A 25,938-nucleotide genomic window follows, 5' to 3' on the forward strand; every position below is an offset into this window, starting at 1 on the left:
TTTTTGGTTGGGGACATGAGTTGAACTTATGTGTAGTGGCACCTCGAGAGTGATATAAATGATTATCACCAATTCTTGGTAGTTTATACCCATCTGCTCTTCTTCCATTAAAGATAAATGCACAGGACAAAAATGCAGCATTTGATATTGAGATTTTAAAGTGAACAGATTAACTTGCTCTACATTAGAAAACTTTTTTTTTTTTTTTGGTGATTCACTTCTATCATTCCAATAAATTGCAGATTGTGCCGGGTGACACTGAGTTTGAAGGCATTTCTGTAGTGAGCATCTCACAAAATAAATGGTATATTGATATCTTGTTGAGACGGAGATTGAGAGAGTGAGAGGGAGATTGAGAGAGTGAGTGATGAGAGAGTAGCTGTGGGAATGTGGGTAAGCTGGGTTTCAGAAAATTGAGAGAGAAAGGAGTGACGTTCAGATAAAATAAGCTGCCAGTACAGAATGGTACCCGAGCTTGATGGACTTGGGTACCATGTACAGTACTCGAGCCCACAAAGCTCGAGTACTAAATGGCCAAATTTTTTATTTTTTTAATTAAACTTCCCATGTCATCGTGCCACGTTGGATTAAAAAAATATGGTACTTGAGCTCACCAAGCTTAAGTTCCACAAAAAGTGGTATATCACTATATTTTTCCGAAACAGTGTATCTGGGCAAAATATTTCAAGAATTGATGGTAATTGGCCATTTTGCCCGAAACATACTCATTTTCTTTGCTTTCTCAACCTCTCCCTCCTCTGATTCATATCATCTTTTTTGGCGAGAGAGCACGGATTTCCAACTAGAATCTTTGTGGTTGACACTGATTTTCAACCCAAGATACAATAATTTTCTCAGCCGCCCCCTTTCTCTGTCTCTCTTGCTTTATACCTATATGTTTTTTAGGCAACCTACGGTACAAACTTCTTCGATGCAGGGATGAAATTTTTCCGAGATTTTGGGTTTGTACTGTGTATTTGCCATTTTCGATTTGGAATTTATGAAATCAATTGGTTTGGCTTAGTTTGGGTTTTATGTGATTATGTTGTTTGGGTGAGAGGAGGAATGAGAGGAGGTGGAGGAAAATGAAAAAGTAAAGAGAAGAAGGTTGGTGTGTGATGGGTGTAAGAGTGAAAAAGAGGAAAGCTGTTTGAAAAGAAAAAAGAAAAGAAAACAAAGAGTTACACTGGTTTGGAAGTGCCCAATAGTCTCACACAAAAGTGATTTGACTATACACTGCTGCGAGCCCTATCAAAGCTGTGCACTTACAAGAGTGCCATCCAAACTCATAACTCAAAACTAAAAAATATATTTTTCAATTTTCATAAAAAAAGTAGTCCAAACATTAGAAGGTGTTTGATAGAGTAGTTTGAAAATTTTTAAAATATGTGTGGGTAAAAAAGTGTGTAATGTTATTTAAAATATAAAAATGTGAGTTTGAATTCACTCATCAAACAGGCCTGAGTTTCGGTGGGCCTCACATTTTTTGAGTTTTAGGTGATAGAAATTGAGTTATATAACTTAGTTTTCATCAATCTAAGCACCCTCTAAAGTTTCTAAAATAAGCACTAGTTCTAAAGAAAAATTGACAAGTGGTTTGTGCAAATCTTATCTATGACTATTTTTTTTTATACACTTAATATTTGATTTTGGGGTGGGTTCCAATTAGTTCAATTGGTAAAATCTTAGATGGTTGAATAAGATATTTGAGATTTAATGTTTACGTACACTAAAAATTGATTGATACCTTATCTGATGATATAGTAGAGGACACCATAAGTTAAATATTTCTTTAAAAAAAAAAATTGTCTTTGGGATAATTAGAAACTTTATGGGTTTACATAAAGCCTCGTCTCAAACAAAAAGGAAAAGAAAAATGATATTGGGCCAAGGTGGGGTTGGGTCCATCAGCTTGTATGTTTGTCCGCCACATATCTAACAAAAGTGTGATCTTTCTCTTTCCACCTTTTTATTTAAAAAAAAAAAAACAGTACGATCCATCAAAAGTCCAAACTCTAAACCCATCCAACCCTAGCTAGCAGCAAATACTGGTGAAAGTCCATGAGAAAAGGATGGATATGAGCAACACCAGAATCAGTTCACAAAAGCAAAAACCCCCGTTCCCGCGTTTTTAAAATTGGCCTTTCCTTTGTTGTTTGTTCCCATTCCCAATTCTCTCACTCTCCATTTCAATTCAAAAACCTAACTTCCCAATCTCTCTCTCTCTGTGGGGAAAAATTCAGTTTCCATTTCTATCCAAACACTCAGACTCTCTCAGTGAGTCAGTGAGGTAGCGATTGAGAGAGAGAGAGTAGGAAGATGATGAAGACGAAGACATTCAAGGGTGCCAATGTGTTAATGTCGCGCAACCTGGTGCCTCCTGAAATCTTCGACACTCTTCACGACGCCCTCAAGCATAACGGCGCCGACGTCTTCCTCTGCTGCGACCCTTCTCGCTCCGCCCCTAACGATTACCACATCATCTCTTCCCCCGATCACGTATTATTGTATTCCCTTTCTTTTCATTTTTCTTTTTCTTTTTTCACTTCAATTTCTCATTTCCATTCTTCAATTCTCGTTTGCAGGAGAAATTTCTGGACCTTAGAGCCAAAGGTTGCAATTTACTTGGTATGGTTTTTCACTTTACAATGCTACCGTTTTGGGAATTTTGTTTATGTTAATATAGGTTGTGATTTCTGAGCTCTTTTTGGTTAAGTTTCTCAATTTGGGGTCCTTTGAATTCTACCTCCTTGAAATTTTAGAATTTGAATTTTACACCCATAAAGTTACCTTCCATCTGCATTAGCAGCAGTTCCTCTGTGCATATTTTCCGTAATATTGTTGTCAAGTCTTTTTTTTTTTTTTTTTTTTTTTTTTTACTTTATTTTGAGCCTGTAATATTTAGTGATTGTTTAAATACTTTTCACTGTGAGCTTATTGGGATTTGGGTATTGGCTTGATTTTGGAATGTATTAGGGGCATTAACTCGGGGAATGTTGTTGTTGTTGTTTTTTTTTGATTGTTTGGATTGTGAACTATATGGTTAATGTAAAGGTTTACTTTTAAAAGCTGGTTGCTGACTTGATGACTTGCTGTTCATTTGTTTGTTGGGTAGGTCCTCAATGTGTTCTTTCCTGTGCAAAAGAGAATAGAGCTTTGCCTAAACAAGGGTACACTTGTTGCTTTGCAATGGATGGTGTCAAAGTACTTGCATCTGGTTTTGAGGCGGATGAAAAGGTACCATGCTTATGGTACGTGTATGTATTTCTAAACTTTATGTATGAACTGCTTAAAAAAGTGGCACCTGTACTAAGACCTTTTTAGTCCCAAAAGTTTTCTTAGTATATGTTTTTTTTAATATAATTCAAGCAGGGGGCATGCCTGGAAAGGCCTTTATCTCTGGAATTTTGCCACACTTTCACATCTCTTGGTGTTGCTCTTTGCTTCTCATGCACTTTTCTATTGTTCGCAATTAAAAAGAACTAATTAAAGCTATCAAATGGCTTTGTCTTTTTGACGGCCTTGTATTAGTATTGGCACTGTTTTGATTGGTGTGCCATTTTTAGCCAAAACATATTATGTTTATACATAAAAGTTTTGAAAAAAATAAAAAGCAGTAAAGGAATATGTGATTTTTCTCATCATTCTCTTTTATTATTGTTGATAATTTCTAATTAAGTATGTTTGTATTTAGTATCCCACATGTGATTTTCCTCATTTTTCACTTACTTGCACTTAAATCCCTCTCTCTCTTTCTCAGGTTAAAATAGAAACATTAGTAACAGCAATGGGAGGAGTGTTGCATCCTAAAGCATCTCTGGATGTTAGCTTTGTCATTGTGAAGAATGTTCTGGCTGCAAAATACAAGGTTTGGTATTTGTGTTGCTCCATAATTGAAATTACATGATGACAATTTTCTGCAATTTACTCTTCAAAAGAAGAAAAAGAAAAAGAAGTGTTGCAGTCACTTTGAGGTGTTTGGTGTGCTACATGGTACTGTTCGTCTGTTGTTTATTAGAGTTGGGTGGGATGTATCAGTTGGAGTTCTTGTAGAAATTTGTATTTGTATATGTGTCACGTGTTGTAGATTCCATACATTGATGGGATGCAATCACTGATTTTATTTAATAATCTTTACATTTTCAGTGGGCTTTAAATATTCTGAAGAAACCAATTGTCACAATTGAGTGGTTGCATCAATGCTGGAATGAGCACCGTGTTGTTCCTCAGGAATCATTCAGAGTTCTTCCTTTTTCTGGATTGACAATTTGTGTGACCCAAATTCCAGCAGGTTGTGATATTGGCTATTTTTTCTTCTGTTTATAATAAATTATTTGTTTGTGGGGCTAACCTGTTTGTTTATCTCAGATGAGCGAAAGGAGATTGAAAAGCTTATTACACAAAATGGTGGAAAATATTCTGCTGAACTGACCAAGAAGTGCACACATTTGATTTGCGATATATCCTTATCATGTTTTCTTGAAAGAAATGCTTTGGTATTGAATTGCTTGAACATTTGTTTCTATCAGTGTGACAGTAATAAAGTACACTTCTCAATTTTATTAGCAAAGCATTGTTGCAGCCTTATGGGTTGACAGCATAAATTTATTTTGTCATTCTGCTGTGTCTGCCACATTCTACATACGATATCATTGTGCCCTTTTGGTTTGAGTGTGTATAAAAACGTATACATTTGGGCATTCCCTGAACTAGCTAAAGTATCTCCAGATTATTTCCCATTCTAGCTGCATAAGTGAATTTTTGACAAGACTATGAGTATTTTCATCAATGGTTGACTTTAAAAACATTAAATGTTATTTAACATGGAATTTATTGTTGTTGCATCTTGCACTCCCCTAGGTGACAACTACAATCCCAGCTTTGCACGCTCTATATGATGGGGTGTTTGTTAGTCAGTTTGGAGGTGGAGTTTTCAACCAAACTGATCTTGTCAGTTTGGTAGAAATGATAATGAGACGAAACCAAAAATACCTAATAAACATAATCTATTCAAACTGATTATGATCCATATGATCAGTTTGATTTCATACATGTGGGCCTATAGTTGGGCCACTCTGAAATTCAAGGCCCAAGTAATTTAAAAATCAAGGCCTGAATGCTATTTTCCTTTTTGTGGCTCCAAATTTAAGAACCTCTTACTTTTTAATTAGCTATTGTAATTAGACAGCGTTCAATACTAAAAAAAATTAAAATGATCTTGAGTCTTGGCCCAAAACATAAAAATATATGGTATAGGCAATTAAGTTTAGTTTGGTTATTTATAATTGGTTGACCACTAAATGAACTGAAACTATTAGGATTCTTTATAAACCAATCTGAATCAATCAACCTAAAAAACCAAACCAAGCTGCTCAATTTGGTTGGTTTGGTTTGGTTCACTCAACTGGTTTAATGGTTTCTTTTCACACTGCTACAACATGTGGTGTTTTTCTCTTAACTCATCTAGTGAGCATGCCATTGTCACCTAAACTATATTTCAATATCTATTTATCTACACATCCAGTATACTCTATTGGCTTCCTTTGCATGATTTTTTTTTTTTTTTGGCTTAATAATTTTTTTATTACTTATCAAGGTATCTTTTTATCCACACCTATCACTATTTGAGTTTTGGAATTCTTCAATATAGTTTTGGTTTATGTACCTTTGTGCTCTTGACTATTCTTAAGCTGCTGAAGGTGACAAATACAAGGTTGCCCGACGATGGGGTCATATTTATATTGTAACTCGGAAATGGTTCTATCAATCCATTGCTAGAAGAGGTGGTACTTTCTTTCATAAGATGTTATATATCTTCTGGTGCCTTTAAATTCACAGCATATTGTATTTCTCTTTGTCATGGTTTTTGCACATTGTATCTGACCTTTAATTTCTTTCTTGGATGAATAGCTTGTTTAAATGAGGACTCCTATCCTGTTCAGGGTGGTTCTGTATCTTCAAATAAAAATGTAAGGAATCGCCTGACTCTACAGCATAGCCTAGACAAGGGTATTGGAAATTCACAGTCTGTGCCATCCACATCGGAAGATTTAAACTCTCAAGCTGCTCCCAGCATTGGGTTTGCGGATTCCGATGTAGAAGCCACTCTGTCGCAGAATGTGTCTTCTGCTTTTTCGGATCCTCCTGTCTTTGTTAAGGAGGGGGATTTTGAAAAACCTACCATGCAGCCCAATAATGAAACAAGCCTTGATGGTTTTGTTGCCAATGACTCTCAATCTGAAGATGGTGATCTATACTTGTCAGAGTGTAGAATATTACTTGTTGGCTTTGAAGTTTCTGAAATGCGTAAACTAGTTAGTATGGTGCGTAGAGGTGGAGGATCCCGGTATATGTCATTCAATGATAAATTGACACACATAGTAGTTGGATCTCCTTCAGAGATGTAAGTGCTGACTCTTTTTAGTGAAAAGAGTATGCAATTTTTTGGCTCTTTCTTTATGCAATTCTTTAAGGTCCCTTGCTAGTGTGGTGACTTATGACATAAATGTGATATTCCTTTTATTTGCATTGGCTCTCTATTATTCTTGCTGAGTTGGGGAAGTATCTTCCCTTATTTGTATTAGCTTCATCTCTCGCTTTTGTAATTTTTTAGTGAGAAAAAGGAGGTAAGGAGCCTTGCAGCCTTGGGTGTCATTTATGTAGTTAAACCCACCTGGCTAGAGGATTGTGATTGCGAAAAGAAAGAGATCCCTGTTCTACAGAGATACATAGCCTATGATCTACTTCTTCCAAAAGGTTTGCTTTTTTCTATATGAGAAATCCTGGTTTGTGTGTGTGTTTTAAATTTCACATCCTAATTTAAGCCGGACTCATGTTGTTATTTGGGCTGTTTTTATTTCTTTCATTTGTTTGATTGGTACTTGTCAACTATGTGCTTTGAAGTATGTTATACATCTTCATATTAACTTGTAAATTGTGATCACATAGATTCTGTCTTCTCCACAAAAGGAGCAGTGATTGGAGTAGCCAGCTTAAATCAAAGTAAAAACTCCACAGCTCATCCTAGCATGTCATCCGATCAGGTACTGGGGAATAGGAACTCTGGAATTGGATTGCCGTCATTGGAGAAAAACAAAGAAGAGAGGTCAGAAATCAACATGAAAGGAGACAGTTCTCTTAAAGCAACGGCCAAATTTTCTGAGCAAAGTCAACTTCCTGTTATAAATGGTAAAGGTAATGGTCAATTGACGGATAAAAAAAATGGTCGGCAGAAGACACAACATGATTCCAGTGTTAAAAATGGGAAGCCATCAGGTGTGTTCAAGGGGAGAGTATTTTGCTTCTCAAAATCCTTTCCTGAGGATAGAGTAAGTTGTTAAAATTCATACTTCAATTTTGCACCATAGTGACCATGGCCTTGGCATAATTATCACCATTTAGAAGTTCACTGATGTGCGTGGTTGTAAATGTCAGTATTAATTTGTAAATGTAGGAGAAATGTACACTGGGTATTTTTAATAAATCTAGAAAATAGCATCCATGTCATGTTGCAAAAAGAAAATTTGTGCAGTAAATAGGACTTGGAATATGAAACATGAACTTGCAGTCTTGCAAACCCGCTTGAAACTAAGGTCTTTGGTTGCTATGTTAAGAATTCTATATTTAATGGTAGAATACATATTGCTTTTATAGTAAACAATTTGGGTTTGGATTAGGCTTCTGAGTTCCATCCATTAACTTGAAATCAACCTCTTAATATTTTCATCATAATGTTATACATGCATACACACATTGAATCCACCTAGACCTGGGGCTTTAGTTTGTGTGTATCTTAATTCATGTTGGCATTACAAAACATCAAATAAGATTCTACAGATTGGTTTGAACACTAGAAGCAGTTATGGATATGTTGTAAGATTTTAGAAGAAAAAGTATTTGCTGGTTAACCTCTAAGAACTTCATTGCTCATTTTGCACCTACTAGCATTCATTTTTTGGGTTTTGCTAATTGTTTTTGATTCTCAATATTTTTTGTTTTTTGGGTTGAATATATATATTTTTATGTTCTTTTATTATTATTATTATTATGCAGTAATGAATTTGAGACAGGTATAGAATATTCAAATATGTTTAACTGTTAACTGTGATATCTTCTCCCAGAGGGCTGAAATTGTTCAATGGGTAGTTCAAGGAGGAGGAAAGGTAGTGGATGATCCTGTGAAACAAAATATGCACTATACCATTCAGTGTCATGGTGTAATAACCAGGTCTGTAGACGCTCCCCAAACCACACGTGTATCCAGTCACTGGATCCGGTCTTGTTTAGAGGTATGCGTAACTGATTCATTTATGCATATTTTTCTGTTAACATTGACCACTGGCTGTTGCTAGCTATTTTATGTCTTAGAATAATAAATTGACAAAGGTTTAAATCAGTAAACTCCAAAATGGAGTTCCTAGATATGCAATATACGAAATGTATGTGCATCCATGATCCACCAACTATTATGTTAGTTACTTTATTTGGTCGGTAGGAAAGAATAAAAGAGGAACATGTACAGTTTTTTGTTTGGTTTATCAACTACACAGAATACATGTGGTTGGCCCTAATCTTGTGTGGAACCGATTATTTGTCTTCCTCTCTTTTTTCGCAACTCTCTGTAAAAAAATAAAATGGAAAAATCTGTTGATGCTGTTCATCTTATGGTTGTGGTCTTTGGTAGGCAATTAGAGTAGGATTGGATTCTTTCTATAGATTTGTGGTTTTTGGTTTTGGTGATGGTAGAAGGATTAGGTTTTGGCAGGATGCTTGGTGTGTTGATAGGAAAGCAGCATCCTTATATGGCTATGGTGTTGGACTGCATTGAGATGAACAATGGAGGAATTCAATGGATCCCACATTTGTGAAATCTGCCCATGATTGGCTGCTAGAACTCTTTATATATGGGCCAAAACAGGTGTGGAGGATAAGTTGTTTTGGAGATTTTGTAAGGATGGATGTTTTAGTGCTCGCTCTTTCTATGAGGTTTTGAGAGGTGCTGGCTGTTTGAATTTCCCTAGGAAGGCTATTTGGCGGGTTAAAGTACCTAACAAGGTCCTTAATGTGGTTTGTGATTTTGTTGGAAGTTCTCACTATAGGCAACTTGGTGAAGAGGGGTATGGTTTTGGCAAATTGGTGTGTTGTGTAAGAGCATTCATAGCAGGCTAGGTAAACTAACATTTTGCCAAAATAATAGCTAAACCCTCTAAAGCACTGTGCATCAGGATCAATATTTTGATGTGTAAAAATAACAAATGAACAGTACCTCAATACACTTATGGTGGCACTGTTCATCAACAAACCAAAAAATATATATATTTTTATTTCATTCTCTCTCTCTCTCTCTCTCTCTCTCTCTCTCGCGCGCATAATTGGCAGTGGTTGTGCGGCGATTGGCAGTGGGACATTGATCTGGTGGATGACATGGAAGAGAAAGTACAATTCAGAAGTGAAAAGTTCTATGGAATTAATCATGGAGGTATGTGCTACAGCATAGCCAACATTCAAGGAGCATGATATTGTGCAATGATCATGCTACTTGACACTTGGGAAGGTGCATGCAATAGATCTACTAGGTGAGGTTAGATGCAAGAAGTAAAAGTACATAGTGGTTTGAGACTCACAAAAGGAATCAAGCTTGAAGGATAATAATGGGTTGGTGGTTAAGGGGGGTATTATGTTACAAGGGTGTGGCTTGAGTTGATCTGTGCATCAATCTGGTGGCTGAGTTTGGAGAGAAAATGTGAAATTGGGAAAAGATGGGGCGAAAAAAATGTTGATCTTTGGAGAGAGAAAAAAAATGCTTAAATGAAATAGTAATAAAGTATTGACACTGATGTAATTTTCTTTGTGTAGTAGATTAGCTAAACTAACAAAAGTGAGGTTTTAGATCAAATTTGGCTAATAGTGCATTGAGGTTGATGTGAATGCTCCAAGAGGAGGATAAGAGATTTTGGCTGCCTTGTAAGAGTAAGGGGTTCACGGTTAGTGCATACTACCATCTTCTTGTTGGCCATAGTGAGCAATTTTTCCCTTGGAAAAGTATTTGGAAGCAGAAGATCCCCTCTAGAGTGGCTTTTTTTGTCTGGACCGCAGCCTTGGGGAAATGTTTGACTATTGACAATCTAAGGAAAAGAAAGGTTTGCATTTTGGATTGGTGTTATATGTGCAAGTGTAATAGTGAAAGTGTTGACCATCTTTTCCTTCATTGCCCGGTTGCTTCGGAGTTATGGGATATGGTTTTTGGTTTATTTGGAGTGTGTTGGGTCATGCCTTTGTCTGTTGTTGGGCTCTTTGCTTGCTGGCAAGGTCGCTTTGGTCACCACCGCAATGGAGTTATTTGGAAGGTCGTTCCTCTTTGTTTGTGGTGTATTTGGAAGGAGAGGAATAGTAGATGCTTTGAAGACATTGAGCGTGCTATGCCTGACCTCAAGCTTCTTTTCATCCGAACCTTACTTGAATGGTTCTCTGTGTGGAGAAACCATCCTTTTTCTATTTTGGATTTACTTGACTTTTGTAATTTTCGTTCTTGACTTGTTCACCCATGTATACTCCCTGTGTGCTTGGGTGTCTCTATTTTTATTATCTATGAATTCTTATTACTTATCAAAAAAAAAAAAAAAAAAAAAGCTCCAAGAGTAATGAGGAACCGTGGATCACTTTTTGTTGTTGTTGTCGTTGTTGTTGAATGAAGCTGTGGATTACTTGCTACTTCTTATAAACTACCACTTGTCCCTAAGCTTCAATTGTTAGCAAATAGTGAATTTAATCATTTAACCATTAGTATAACACTATCCCTTACTTGTAAGCTCAGACTAGCCCTTAATAAGTGGGGTCCAACACTGCGTTTTTTTGTTTTTGTTTTTTAAATTTTAAATAGAAGGTAGAGTGGAGATGAGATTTGAACTTAGGACTACCTGTTCTAATACCATGATACTTTATTAAGTTGTTAGAAAATGGGAGTTTAATCATGTAACCATTATTTTACCTACTCTATTGTCCAGTGGCTATGAAATTATGGAACATTATATTTCTAGTCTTTGGAGTAAATTGGGTAATGTCTGCTGGTGAAAGATTTACTTCAACGTTGGTGACATAGTAAAAGCATTCAGAAATAAAGTATGGAATGTGGTTCCTGGTTGCTTAATGTGGCCTATGTGGAAGGAGAGGAATAGGAGGACATATGGAGAACAAGGATTGTCTGTACAGAGGATTAAATCTCAACTCATAGGATCAATATTCTTTTGGTTGTCATTGGATTTGAGTAGACCGCCTATGTTATATGACTCAATCGGTTCTGTTTTCACTTAGTTTTTGTAATGAAATTTTGTGTCTACAGCCTGTATACTTCATAAATTCCTCTTTTGTACGTATGTTGCTTCCTTAATGAAAGTCTCATTACCTATAAAAAAAATTCTGAAAGAAAAACCTTTAGAATCTATGAGTGTGTTTTATCTATATATCTGAAGGAGGATGAATATGGGTTGAGAACATTGATTAGCATACAGATATTTTCTATGATTACCCCTTTTGGTTAAGCAACAAGACTGCACTCATCTTATAACCTTCTGTAATTTTTTCTTCTTCTGATTCATAAGATTCTGCCATCACCTTATTCTGTTGTCTTAAATAGTAATTAAGAATTATGAAGTAATTTGATTAATCTTTACTGATTTAATTATTCTGTTTCAGCATGTGCTGTTGTTCTAGTTTTTTCCCTTTTACTTGATCAGCTTTATTTATTAGTAATTGGAGATGGCAGCTAGGGATGAATCATCATCTTATTTCTTTTGAAGTCTTATAAGACTGTCCTACTGGAAATTGCTGATGGGATTAAAATATCTGTTTTGAAGGAGGAATACTTGCTGGATGTTGGCAGTCACATTCTCTATTCTCCACTTCCCTGCCGGATTCCCTTGCCTGGGTTTGAGAGATTCCGAGTCTGTGTTTCACAATATGAGGAGAAAGATAGACAACTATTAAGAAACTTGTGTTTTGTTCTTGGAGCTAAATTTGCGGAAAAACTTACTAAAAAGGTTACCCATTTATTATGTAAATTCACCAATGGACCAAAGTATGAGGCTGCTCGTAAATGGGGGATACACTCAATTACATCAGAGTGGATATATGAGTGTATCAGGCAGGTATGTTCTGATATTGTGTGTCTTTTTTGTGTGTGTGCGTTGGAGGGGGCAGGGGGGAGGTGATTTGTTTATGTTTACTTGTGTTTGAGCATGCTTTGTGCCTACGCAAATTCATGCTTTTATACAGATGGGTAGCTATTGAATACCTAGGGGAGCCAGGCAATTCTTTCAGAAGGTTTTTGCAAAATAGTGCTGTAAATTTGGGAGAAGTTACACTGCACAATGGGGGGTCATAGTGTTACTGTGTATGTGTGTGGGTGCCTTTTTTAGAGAGGGGGGGGGGGGGTGGTGAAGACATGCTTTTTAGAACTGTAGACATAATAATATGTTTTGAGTTCTTTGTCTACTGACAGAATGAAGTTGTTGCTCTGGATTCATTTCGCCCAAAAGAGGTCACTGTTCAAGACCAAGAGGCAGGATTGTGTACCACGAGTCAGTTTCCTACACAAGCTGTGCGGATGGTATCTGGAGGTAGTCCCTCTTGCTTTCCTAGTCAATCACAAGACCTAAGAAACACAGCAACTCAGTGTACCTTTAGCAGAAATGACAGCTTTAAGGAAGAATCTGAACAATCAAGTGTGTTCAACAAAAGGGCAAAGCTTTTGGAAGATGATGACCAAAAGGATCTGCCTTCCTCTAAAGTACATTTAAGAGATCCCATCAACTTGAATGCCATTGGAGACAACATAACAAAAGATAATGGGGAAGTTTCTCATGCTGTTCCTGATGTTGCTGCTGCTATTGAGGACTTGTTGGAGCAGACAAGCAAGGTAACAAATGGTGATGATTCTTTTATATCTTGGTTGATAATCAACTTTGTTGGTTGGCTTATTTTGCTGCCTGTTTTGTTTGTAAGATTCATGATCAGAATTCACCAGGAAGGACTGGGTGTGATAAAAATGTATCCTTATATTGTGATCATTCTTTATACATATTTCATGTACTGTCAATTCCAAATTAGTTTTAGTCCTTGATGATGGAACAGCTTTTCTCATCTGATTATTCAATCCTTGGTCAAGACCATTCAGATGCTCACTCTGTCGTTGGGTTGTCTAAACACTGGTTAAACAGGTAACATCTCTGAGAATCCTATGCTTGTTGAAATTTATTGAAAATTTGCATTTTTTTAATATTATTTTATCATAAAGAATGAAAATGAGATGAATGACGTATTCAGATTTAGTATGAAAATCCTTACTGTACAACAACCGCCCCCCCCACACACACACAACACATACACACACACAAAAAGGACAAAAAAAAGAATAAGAAATTGTAGCAGTGGAAGTGCGCTAGCAATTCACATCAGATAATTCTTTTTGAGTAATTGCAGTTCTTAGATTATTATTTTTTATATTTAACTAATTTGGTGAAAAAGTTAAGATATTATTAAAATAGGATTATTCACAGCATTTGTTTACTTTTCTAGTTCAATATAATTATTTCATTATATAGTTGAGTTTGATATTTATCTGACTTAATTTCCCATCCTATGTGCTATCTCATCTTGTTTGTATAGAAGCATACTGTGATTTTACTAGTAGAATTCCTCACTTTGATTAGTGTTCCTGATAAACTTGGATTTTTGGAGTCATACTGAGCTCTGAGTACTTATTTTATCCTCTTCTCAGCTGAATTTTGGTTCTACCATTTTTAATGTGGAGAACTCTGAGTACTTATTTGATCTTCTGATCTGAAGTTTGATTTTACCATTGATGCTACTGTGCATGCTTTTGTTGAATATCCCTCTCTTGGTATTTCAAGTGATGTTTTATAAAGATGAGTTTCATCTCACGTATGTGCATTAGGAAACTGGTTTGGTCCCCTACCCTCGGTGTTCCCCATAGCCTAATTTGTGACTGCATGGTTTTGGTGTTTCGTTGGTTCTTTCTGTCAGTGCTTCTATATTTTCTTTATGTCAGCAATTGAAGTTGTGCTGCTATGTAATAATTGATCTTGACAATTCCGATGATCCGATTTTTGTCTAAAGTACTTGCTGCTGCCACTATGATTCTGTGATAGTTCTTAACTTTATGATGGTTTTGAATCCCAGGACTTGTTTCTTGACATAACTGACCACTTCCAACTTGAAAAGCAAAATATTTCCTTAAATAAATGGTTATCCTAATGTCTACAAGACTGTGTCCTCAAACCTAAAAATGACTGGTCTAGAAACCAAAATTATTTATCAAAATTAAATAACCCTTCCCCAAACCATACTTGCTGGAGTCTGCAGTTTGTTTTACCTCTTCTTTTGACTCTGGCATTGATGTATTTTTCAGGACTGGGAAAAATGATGATGTTTGCAATCCTTCTGGAGATAGAAGTGCAGGAATATATGATGGTTTTAGTGAAACACAAACAGAGTCTCAGGTTTGAGCAATTCCTTATCTGGATTTTATTGGTTGTTTGCAATTTGCATGATTGAAGTACAGTGATTATCTAATATGTATGAAATAATGTGTTAGTAGTGTATTGGCTTTGGAAGGAAAGATAAAACTTTTCAGTATCTCTTAGCATTTGTAAAACTTATCCTGTGCTAAGCCCATCTCCGTTTGGCATCCTGTTTTGAAACTGCGTTTTTCAAAATAAAATTTTTATAAACCTCAATTTTTCTAGGCACAACAGCTGGAAATATAGCTGTACCAAGCGGTGTATTTGGTGTTTTAAGTTTTCCATTGTGAAGAAAGTGTTCAAATTTTGCTCTTGCAGGTTGTTGGTTATGAAGAAGATTTGTCAGGCAGGCAAATGCTTATAGACAAAGTTCGAACACGAAGTAGCTTAACTTGAAGCACTAGAAAAGCCTCCCTATAAACAGCCTGTGCTGTTTGGAGGTTTGATGGTAAATTGAGGTTGTTTTCAGCTATTGCAAGAGAATTTCTTGTCTTGTTCAAGTGCCGATTCCTAACCTTGCCGTGGTGCAGAAAGAGGAGGAAAAGAAGCATACAACCCAAGATAAGGTGAAGATGGTAACCATGTACTTTGTATTGACTATTGTTTTCTACAAAATTTAAGGAAAGGGAGCCAATGGTGGAGGTTTATCGGTGTTAGTCTCAATTCTCACCTTAATTTTTGTCAGTAAAACATTTATGTGATCTATGTAACTCTTTAAGCAGCAGCTTATAGAAATAGGTTGAAAAAATATTTGATGTATTAATGTCTATTAAATGCGTATACGGATAAAGGGATGCTTACTCTTGACTCCCCACATTTTATCCTGGCCGAGTTGGTTGGGCTCTCGATCTCAAAGTGTTTGTACTGGGCTTGACTGGGTGTGCTCCCTTGTTTGAGTCCTGCTACCTATACTTTGAAAAGAATTTCTTGGGCCAGCGTTTTACCCCTTCGTGGGCCCACCCGACGCGAACTGTGATTAGTTTCCGGTTGAAAGCCTTGAGAAAACAATGTGGGAAACCAAAAAAAAAAAAAAAAGGATAAAATCATTTGTTTTCAAAATTGATAGAATTTCATGGTGAAGATTTAATTTTTATAAAACAAATTTAAAGGTTTATATGATGTTACGCAGTGGAATGAGACTTTTGCATGAGTGGATGACTCTTAGGATATTTTCCTTGTTGTTTCTTAGAACTCGTGCACATATTAATTTGACATTGTAATCTTCATTTTCGTTTTGCTTTCGTGAATAAAATCTGTTTTATCTAGAAAAAAAAAAAAGTTTAATTATGTGATATATAAATGATGCGAATTTTTCTGTCTTTGTCTATCCAAATCCAAATAGAGAGAATCCTTATCCACATGTCGGCATTGCATCTAAAAGCACGAGACGCTGTCCGATCCGATGTTTAATTCTTACAAGTTACAATATGCTTTTCTTTGTTTAATCCTCTTGTCTTTTAGCTGTATACTTTTCATTGTTTATCTTTTCAAACGGTTGGGCTAGAACTAGAATTGTAAGTAGAAATGGTCATTCGTGTAATTTACTAGTGATGTTTACTTTATGATTTATTCGCAAGGTCATGGGTTTTTTCTAATTTAAAACACATTTGGCTGAACTTGATAATTTCTTCAAGCAGAAAAGAAAAGGAAAAAAAAAAAAAATCATAAGAATCAACCCATCTCTTTAAAGGAAAAATCTCTCCATGTCAAGAGTTTTATTATTGATTCTTTTTACATTATTCTCGTGCATTTTTGTGTTGCAGTGGACTTGGTTAAACTTTATCAATAATTTGATTTTATTTATTTATTTTATTTCTAAACTTTAAAAAGTTCTTTTTTTTTTATCTTTAAACTTAGAAAATAATTTATAGACAAAAATAATGATAAAAATAAAATTATTTTCAATAGTTTAAGGACAAAAACAAATTTTTAATAAACTTTAAAAATAAAAAATAAAATATTTTCAATAATTTAAGAACGAAAAATAAAGGATTAAAATAATATTTTACTCTAAACAATTTCTTAAATGTTATGGGAATAGGATACTATGATGTGAAAAAAGTCAATTCTTTTTTTAACATATTCCTTTCTTTTTTGAGATTTTTTTTCTTCTCGGTTAACATATATGTACTTTGACTCTCGTAAATTTTCCTAAAAAAAGAAAAGAAAAAGACTTTGACTATCATAAATCATAATTCAACATTTTAATATTTAAGATAATTCAACATAAAATGAGTTTTGGACAAGTGGCACTGAATCTATGACCATTTTTAAAAGAAAGAAAAAGAAAAAAAGAAGAAGAGAAAACCCAAAGAATTGTCCTGGCCACGTAGCCGAAGTAGATTAGTAAGCCACAGTTCACCCACAATCACAATGACAATAGGATAAATATCTCCTGAATCCAAAAAACATCACATCAAGAGTCTCTCTCAATCTGAATGCCAAACTAACTCACAAGAATGAATGAGAGATTGAAACTGAAACAGAACAAAACTGAATGATTGTCCTACTCCTATCCAAATCCAACACTACAATTTTCAACCTCTAACCACATTATCCACGAACACAAACACAAATACACTTCTATTTTCTCATCTCTGCCAAAAAAAAAAAAAAAAATGAACTCCTTTTTATATTTTTTGCTTTGATTACACACATATGGTGGCATGTTGCTATTTGTGCCGAGTGGCCATCGCCGTCGTCGACATGAACATCTCTGCTCCGGCCACCGGAATGTCATCTTCGTCGTCAGCTATAGTTTCTTCTCAGTTTTGGGTCTCTAACTCTAAGCCATCTCAGTTCTGGGGTGGTGGTAGTACCAAGCTTGAGTCGCAGAGTAAGAAGGATCGCTTGAAGAGAAAGCTTAAGTTAGTGGTCACTGCGGAGCTCTCCAAGTCTTCCTCCCTCAGTTTTGGGTTGGACTCTCAGGTCACGTGCTATCACTGCAACTCTTTCAACTTAAATTTTTATTTATTTTTAATTGAGGTAATGGGTGTTTGATTAAATGACTGAGAGAGCTGAAGATAATGTTTTTTTGGAGAGATTTAGTTGGTTGGAGATGTGGGTTGTGTGCGGATTTTGTGAAATCGTAATGGGTTTGATCAAGTTTTTTGTTTTGGTTGTTGTGGGCGGAGAAACCGTAGGTTGATTGGTAACATATTCCATTTTGATTGGAATTGGTTTGAATGAGAAAACCCATTTGTAATGGGGACTTATATGCATTAAGGGTGCTTTAATTGATTGTCTTGCATCGTTTATTGTAGTTATATATTAGCTAATGTTCTGAATTTAAATGTTTGAAAGCCTAAAATGAGTTATTCCACCCTTTTAATTTGCTATGAATTATGTCCTCAAAACTATCAAAAGTGGTTGTCTAAATCTGATTTTAACACATTCTCCTCTAGTTTTGCAAGATTGATTGCTATGGTGCATCTTTGTGTTATAATACTGTTGTTGGTCTTTTGCACTGATTTCCTTCCTTTTCTTAATAGCATACTTGAGCACCCACTTATGTATCTAGTGGAGATTCAATGAATTGATGGTCTCTAAAATAAGTTAGACTGACGCTGCTTTATTTGGATGTGAAGACCTTGCAGTCTTATGACTCGTCACCAGTGCCTTGGGCTGGTCCAGTTCCTGGGGATATTGCAGAGGTTGAGGCATATTGTAGAATCTTTAGAACAGCTGAACGGCTTCATGCTGCACTAATGGACACATTATGCAATCCATTGACTGGTGAATGTAGTGTTTCATATGACTTCACATCCGAGGAAAAACCACTATTGGAAGATAAACTAGTCTCTGTCCTTGGTTGCATGGTATCCCTCCTTAACAAAGGAAGAACTGATGTCCTTTCCGGAAGATCCTCAATCCAAAATTCATCTCGGATTGGAGATGTAAGCTCGGAGGATATGCTTCCTCCACTTGCCATTTACAGGAGTGAGATGAAAAGGTGTTGTGAGAGCTTCCATGTCGCTCTTGAAAACTATTTGATGCCTGATGATAATCGAAGCTTGGATGTGTGGAGGAAACTTCAGAGACTGAAGAATGTATGCTATGATTCTGGTTTTTCTCGTCAGGAGGATTATCCATGCCATACACTGTTTGCGAATTGGAAGCCCGTTTATTTTTCGACTTCTAAAGAAGACTCAGGGCCCAAAGATTCTGAGGTAGCTTTTTGGATGGGTGGTCAGGTGACAGAAGAAGGCCTGAAGTGGTTAGTGAATAAAGGGTATAAGACTATTGTAGATCTTAGAGCAGAGACTGTAAAGGATAACTTTTATCAAGCAGCCATAGATAATGCTATTTTGTCTCAGAAAGTTGAACTGGTCAAAATTCCTGTTGAAGTTGGGACCGCACCTACGATGGAGCAGGTTGAGAAGTTTGCATCTTTAGTTTCAGATTGCAGCAAAAAGCCCATATATCTTCACAGTAGGGAAGGAGTGCAGAGAACTTCTGCCATGGTCTCCAGGTGGAGGCAGTACTTGACTCGTTCTGCATCACATTTTGTCTCTAGTCGGTCAGTTGCTTCCAATGATATGTTATTACGTGATGCAAATGAAATGGGAAAACTTCAGGAGTCTTCCCTTTCAGATGAAAACTCCCTTCTTAAAAGGGAGAACAAGTCAATTCAAGAGTCTTTGGGTACATATCATGGTTCAAATGGAGTATCCCACGAAAAAGTCTCTCCCTTCAAGGTTAAGGAACATGAAAGCAGTAACGGGGCCTACAACGGCCTTGTTTCTCCCCAAGGTCTGACATCAGTAGAATTAGCTGATAATGGAGTAGGATCTGATGCAAACTTCAGCAGGGAAACTGACCCTCTGAAGGCTCAGGTTCCTCCATGCAGTGTCTTCTCCAAAAAAGAAATGTCTAGATTTTTTAGGAGTAGAAAGATCTCCCCTCCTACTTATTTTAATTATCAATTGAAAAGGTTTGAAATACTGCCAGTTTCAAGAGAGGTGTGTATTGGGACAATGTGGAAAGGTGATACGGTTGCTACTAATACTGTACCATTGACTCTGGAGTCAGGAAGTTCCAATGGTTCACTTAATGGAAAAAATTTATATCCAGAGCCCCAAAAATCACCTGCTGACAATGGGAAGTATTTGATTGGTGATATTTTGGTTGCCACTAGTCCAGTTGTGAATGGACTGGGCAAAGGGGAAAGGTCTTCTGTGATGACAGAAAATATCTCTACGATTGTGACTAATAACTTTGATGAGCATGTAACATCCAAATCTGTACTGAAGGATCATAAGAACAATGGTGGAGCTGCTTTAGTTTCAGCCAGTGATGACCTGGCTACGATTGGAGGTAATATGTGTGCTTCTGCAACTGGTGTTGTAAGGGTGCAGTCAAGAAGGAAAGCAGAAATGTTTTTAGTTCGAACAGATGGATTTTCTTGTACCAGAGAAAAGGTGACAGAATCATCCTTGGCCTTCACTCATCCTAGTACCCAGCAGCAGATGCTTATGTGGAAATCGACACCAAAGACTGTATTGTTGTTAAAGAAACTGGGGCAAGAGCTCATGGAACAAGCTAAAGAGGTACCATCCGAAATATCTTGTTAGTAAATGCCTAAAATTTAATATCTGGGAAATCAATTGGTTTACTAACAAAATATGGTTTCTGCTCCTTTTTAAATTTTTCTTTTCTTATCATGTTTGTAGCTTGTTGATAATTTGCCTTGAAAAAAATTTATTTTTGGTATAATTAGTTGTTTTGTTTTGGACTGTGACTTATAGCTTCTAGTCCCAAATAAAGATATATGATATATCTAAGACAACACAGACAATAGGGTTGCGGCCGCTTTATCATGTTATTGAAAATTGAGCAGTAAATACGTCTTTATTTGTGAACTTTAAAAGAGATGAGTAATCAGAACATGTTCTTAGTAGAATTTGTCTCAGGTAAGGGATGTCTTGCCTAGCAGTTTGGTATTCAAGAGGATACCCTGTTATCCTATTCTGTGGTATATTGAAGGATCTCTGTCAATCAATAAAAAAATGTCATGTGTACTTTCAGAGTCACTTATTTAATCTTTGCATAGCTATTGTTAACTGCATTTATTGCATGGAATTTCAGGTTGCCTCTTTTCTGTATTATGAAGAGAAAATGAATGTACTTGTGGAACCTGATGTGCATGACATATTTGCTAGAATCCCAGGGTTCGGATTTATTCAGACCTTTTATAGTCAAGACACCAGGTAGTGGAACTCCTTGTCTTAAGAGCAACAACATTGAAATAGCTGTTAATATTCCTATACTTCATTGAGAATTTTGCTGACCTGTTGGATGTCCTTGATGCAGCGATCTACATGAAAGGGTTGATTTTGTGGCTTGCTTGGGGGGAGATGGGGTTATACTACACGCATCAAATTTATTTAGAGGTGCTGTGCCCCCTGTTGTATCATTTAATCTTGGATCTCTTGGATTTCTGACTTCCCATACCGTAAGCTTCTTAACTCAGCTTTTGTCTTTTGTTATTGTCTGAATTATTTGTTCGTGAATAGCCATTTGTTTGACTCCTTTTATATTTCTTTTGATGTAGTTTGATGACTATAAACAAGACTTAAGACAAGTCATCCATGGAAATAACACTGTGGATGGTGTCTATATAACTCTTAGAATGCGCCTTCGATGTGAAATTTTTCGAAATGGTAAAGCAATGCCTGGGAAAGTATTTGATGTCCTAAATGAGGTCGTTGTTGATCGGGGATCTAATCCATATCTCTCTAAAATTGAGTGCTATGAACATGACAGGCTCATAACCAAGGTGAGGTTAGTGAATTCATTTCGTTAATACAAGAAAAATGGGAAACCTATTTGAAAATTCCATGTTAACTATTATGTGAGCTGAGGAGTTGTTATTTGCCCTCTCCAATCACAAGAAGTCCAACATTTATATAATCTAAAGCAATAGCCACCATTTATGCTACATCTCATGTCTAAACTTTGATGTAGTAAGAAAAGATAAGTTTATGACATTGCCATGCTTTTGATAATGAGTACCATTTCTTTAGGTGCAAGGTGATGGAGTCATTGTAGCCACACCAACAGGAAGTACTGCTTACTCTACAGCCGCAGGAGGTTCCATGGTAAGCTTTCCTTTGTATTCAAGTCATGGTTATATAACTTTTGGTACTAGGATATGTATTGTTTCTAGGGCATGGTTTTTTTTAGCTCCCATTAAACGTGAGCTTTCAAAAATTATTATTTTCAAAAAAAAAAAAAAAAAACTTTAAAACAGCCTTTTTTTGGCCTGAAGGTAAGAGGATTAAAACAGCCATTTTTGGTAAAAACAACTACCAACATTGTGTTGGTGCCTAGGTTAAATACAAAGGACACCATTTTTCATTTGAGAGCCATCTATTTACTTTATTGGCAACTAGAAATGTGCTATAAATATGAAAATCTCACTCTCCTCTCTTTAAGGACTATTCTAGAATTGGGAGCTTTGTATTTGATAATGAGATTGATGCAGTGTAGGAATGACAGGCTTGGCTTAAGCTTGCTTTTAAATTTGGTGTCTATGAATTATAATGATCATATGTCTTGGATGCATCAAAGAGATCTGACCATTATCGGAACTCTAATGAGTCTAATCGTTACATGAAGAAAATCCCTTCATCATTTTGTATTAGCTTAGTAGATAATATCTCTTCTTGGGGGATCACAGTGTGTTTTAGTGTACAAGGAAGCAGAAAAAAAGTCTAAAACTGAATTGAGCCTAACAGATATCAGAATATTTGATATTTTAGAAACTAATGTTGTTCAACATAGTTGCTGTTATGTCCTCTGCTGGCACATAACGTGTTAAGTTTTCTGACTTTACATGTTGGATGTATAATCTGCTGCACTTGTTTATTTATTAGTTTGTTAAATGAAATTTTCTTAAAATCCTTCATTTAATGGTCTTGAGTTCTCTTCAAAGTAGAAGGAAGGAAAGATCTCCCTACAGCAGATTACTCCATTAAATAGTCTAATTCTAATTATGACTTAGGTATTGCAATGAAAGAATCACACTATTTGTGTCTATCAAATCAGTGCTCTTATTTTTCAAACTCATTGACCCAAAATATATAAATTCAATTCTGCTATCCAAAATATATCATTTGTTGCTGTTTGCTGTTTCTCTTTATTACAACTATTAAGGCCATTATTGAAATCTAAATGCAGGTGCATCCAAATGTTCCTGGCATGCTGTTTACACCAATCTGCCCCCACTCCCTCTCATTTAGACCGGTTATACTTCCAGATTCGGCAAGGTTGGAAATGAAGGTGATGCTATTAATGATTTAGTGACCAGTTATTATTAAATCTGTATCTTTAGCTAACATTCTGGTAGATATCTTACTATTTTTTCTTGGAAGAAATTTTGGTTTTAGCCTGTATATTGTCTTGATTTTGCCACCTATAGCTCTTAAACTGTACAAAAAAGGACACTGCCAGGCTATCTACATCGTCAGATTCGTTAGCTTTTGTTGATGATATTAATTTGAGATGACAAATTTTTTATTTTATTTTATAATATTCTTTTTCCCGTTTTGGGTGTTCCCTTGTGTACTTCCCATGCACTTGGGTTGCATCCCTTTTGCACTTTTGAATTATATTACCTATATTAAAAAAAGGGTGCCGGTTTGGTTGGACTGACTTGTGTCTGAGAGAGCATAGTGCACTTTAGGTGCCAAGTGACAAAAGTCTCTACTTTCATTTTGGTTTTTTCACTTTTTGGAATTAGAGAAAAATTCTTCACAGTTTTCATGTGAAGTGTACATACAAGGCTGACATTTGAATTGGAAATTAACATTGTATCCTGGTGGTTCCCAACTCATAGAGGGAGCTGCTCTATATCTATAAACAGAGAATCACCATATGTAGAAGAAGCAGAAGGAATATATAATTTTTACTTTGTTCACTATTTAGTTATTGCTGTTCTTAAGGCATGTTGACAAAGCTATGCAAAATGGCTTTGAGTGTGGGTTTTAGGGATTGTCTTGGAGTCACATTTTTCAAATGTGAATGTTCACTCATCATGCCATTAGGGATTGTCTTGGAGTCGCATTTTTCAAATGTGAATGTTCACTCATCATGCCATCATGTATTTGAAGGGCCTGATATTGTGTAATCTCTGGAGCAATAGGATTCTAATGTCTTTTTATTTCCATATTCAACCACATGTCAGGAATCAGTTGAGTGTTAGGAGTGCTGTGCTTCTTTGACTTGTAGACTTATATTATTTTGATTAGTGTGCAGTCAAAGCTCTACAATGTTCAGATATGTTGATGTATAAGGGTAAAACTTAGTGACAATTTCTTAGGTGCAGCACTGTTTGTGCTTTATTGGGGAATCTAATGTATTGCATCTGAAGAACTGTAACCAAGTATTGCCCTTGACATAATTATGAATACAATCGTAAACATAATGATAAAGATAATTTAAAAACTCAACTTGGTGGGTGGAGTTTTCTAAGGTAGATATAAGATTTTCTTTGACGGTCCTAGTCTGCCTAGCCTGCTGGCCAGCTCTGAATAATTAATGGGTGGGCTGCTGGGCGAGACTGAATATGCAGGCACTATTAATGAAGCCAAGCCTAGTTCTCGCCGATAGGCGCTAGTAGCTTGCTTCCGCTCTTGCAATTGGGTTGTTGCGATTATGGGTTGGCAGCTACGATGATCATAGCTGTCCCAGCTAGAATCGAAAACTTTAATTGGATCGCTACCATGTACTTTCCTAATATGCATCCCATCGACTTATCGTGGGAATTCCTCCTTTAGGTGTGGCTACTAACAATAAAATCTATCCTACTGTTAGTCAATTAACAGATTTGGTTATCCTTTTATCTAAATCCTGGGAATTTCATGAAAATATGTTCTTATTAGTTATTTTCATTGTCTGTTGAGATATACATTAGCTAAATGGAAACAGATTACAGTGAGGGTGCAAAATGTAGTTGTGATTTGTTTATCTCATTTATCAAAAATGAACTAAACCTCGAGACGTGGCCTAATGAACTGTAAGAATTAAGAATTAATTAATTTTTTTCATAAGTAGGAACCCAAGTACATGGGAGAGTGGTCCAAAGCATTCTCTGAGTTTTGTATTCATATCAATGCAATAGTTGGATTTCATCTTTTATAAATCCCTCTCATCTTTCTTCAATGGTATCTGGAAAAAAGTACCATTTCTGTGCCAAATTCTCTCGTTCTATGATATTTGTTATGTTTCAAGCATTTTGTGATCACATGAGAAGTAAAATGCTGTTTTGTATCCTGTCACTATGAAAGTCTGGCTTATTAATCATAGTTTTGGCCATTGTATTTTTGTTAGGAGTTTAACATTGTTGTATTTGACAGATTCCAGAAGATGCTAGAAGCAATGCATGGGTTTCTTTTGATGGGAAGAGAAGGCAGCAACTCTCACGAGGAGATTCTGTACGAATATCTATGAGCCAGCACCCACTTCCAACAGTTAACAAGTCTGACCAGACAGGTGATTGGTTTCACAGCTTGATTCGCTGCCTAAATTGGAATGAAAGGCTAGATCAAAAGGCCCTTTGAAGCCTCTTTCTGTCTGAGATTGAAGTTTGTGCAAAACTACTGTACATGTTGTAAACTGAGATCAAAGAAAATTTGACTTTGCAGAGTAAATAATACGATTCATTCCCACATTTGCTTCCATGTGAATCCTTTTTTTTTTTTCTTCATTTCAATATGACAAAATGTACTTGTATAATGTCATCTATTACACAGCAATAAAGATTTAATCTTGTAGATCCATCGATGAATCTGAAAGTTGATTGACGTTTGTTTGACTTCCTGTATTCTTTATTATTTCTTTTCTCTTTGTGATATATTAGAGCATTCTTAACAAGACCTGTATATGCTATATATGCTATTTTTTAGCATTGAAACTCAAAAAACCCACTCCATCAAACTGTGTGTATGCCATTAAATTTACAATCTTGCTACAGTGCACTCTCATTTTTGAGAGCACACTGTAGCAAGATTGTATAATATTTTATTAATTTCTTTATTCTCTCTCCAGCTCTTTGTCTCCCACATCTCTCTCCATTCTGATTTCTCTGGTTCTCTCTCCGTTCCCACATCTCTCTCATTTCCTCACTCCCTCTCTCTTTCTCATTTCCTCACTGCCTCACAACAAGATCGTACGTTTGAGATCAGCTTGGTGGCGAGGAGAATGGCGTGATGGCATGAGATCGGCGTGGAGGAGATCGACGTGGAGACCGGTGTGGAGATCGGCATGTTGTGTGTTTTCTTTTGGCGGTTTTTTGAGGTGGTGGTTTCTTGGTGGTTCTTGTAATGTTTGGTGGGTGTTTGGTCCATTTGGGTTGAAGTTGGTTGTAGTGGTTGGGTTGCTGGGTGGTGGTCATCGGAGA

At 36.1% G+C, this 25,938-nt stretch overlaps 2 protein-coding genes across 3 annotated transcripts; both read left to right on the top strand.

Moving 5' to 3' along the window:
• The first annotated feature begins 1,991 nt into the window (after nt 1-1,991).
• LOC115959741 (DNA topoisomerase 2-binding protein 1-A) lies at nt 1,992-15,296 on the top strand. Its single transcript, XM_031078271.1, has 17 exons — nt 1,992-2,499; nt 2,586-2,628; nt 3,116-3,237; nt 3,761-3,868; nt 4,147-4,291; nt 4,369-4,460; nt 5,690-5,783; nt 5,911-6,403; nt 6,614-6,756; nt 6,949-7,328; nt 8,121-8,288; nt 11,853-12,143; nt 12,497-12,913; nt 13,000-13,044; nt 13,129-13,214; nt 14,426-14,516; nt 14,856-15,296. Exons 1-17 carry the CDS (start codon nt 2,320-2,322, stop codon nt 14,931-14,933), a joined length of 2,976 nt encoding a protein of 991 aa, XP_030934131.1. The 5' UTR covers nt 1,992-2,319; the 3' UTR covers nt 14,934-15,296.
• A 1,644-nt stretch (nt 15,297-16,940) lies between these two features.
• On the top strand, nt 16,941-25,318 carry LOC115959074 (NAD kinase 2, chloroplastic). Of its 2 annotated transcripts, none has more exons than XR_004084753.1 (8): nt 16,941-17,465; nt 18,125-20,086; nt 20,625-20,746; nt 20,850-20,991; nt 21,091-21,320; nt 21,563-21,637; nt 22,719-22,820; nt 24,896-25,318. XR_004084753.1 is itself a non-coding variant. In XM_031077373.1 (8 exons), exons 1-8 carry the CDS (start codon nt 17,196-17,198, stop codon nt 25,097-25,099), a joined length of 3,102 nt encoding a protein of 1,033 aa, XP_030933233.1. In that variant the 5' UTR covers nt 16,944-17,195; the 3' UTR covers nt 25,100-25,318. The 2 variants fall into 2 exon arrangements, 1 of the variants encoding a protein (XP_030933233.1); XM_031077373.1 differs by having other exon boundaries at nt 16,944-17,465; nt 21,091-21,315.
• Nucleotides 25,319-25,938: the final 620 nt, after the last annotated feature.

This window comes from Quercus lobata, chromosome 9, assembly GCF_001633185.2.
Source record: "Quercus lobata isolate SW786 chromosome 9, ValleyOak3.0 Primary Assembly, whole genome shotgun sequence".
NCBI lineage: Eukaryota > Viridiplantae > Streptophyta > Magnoliopsida > Fagales > Fagaceae > Quercus > Quercus lobata.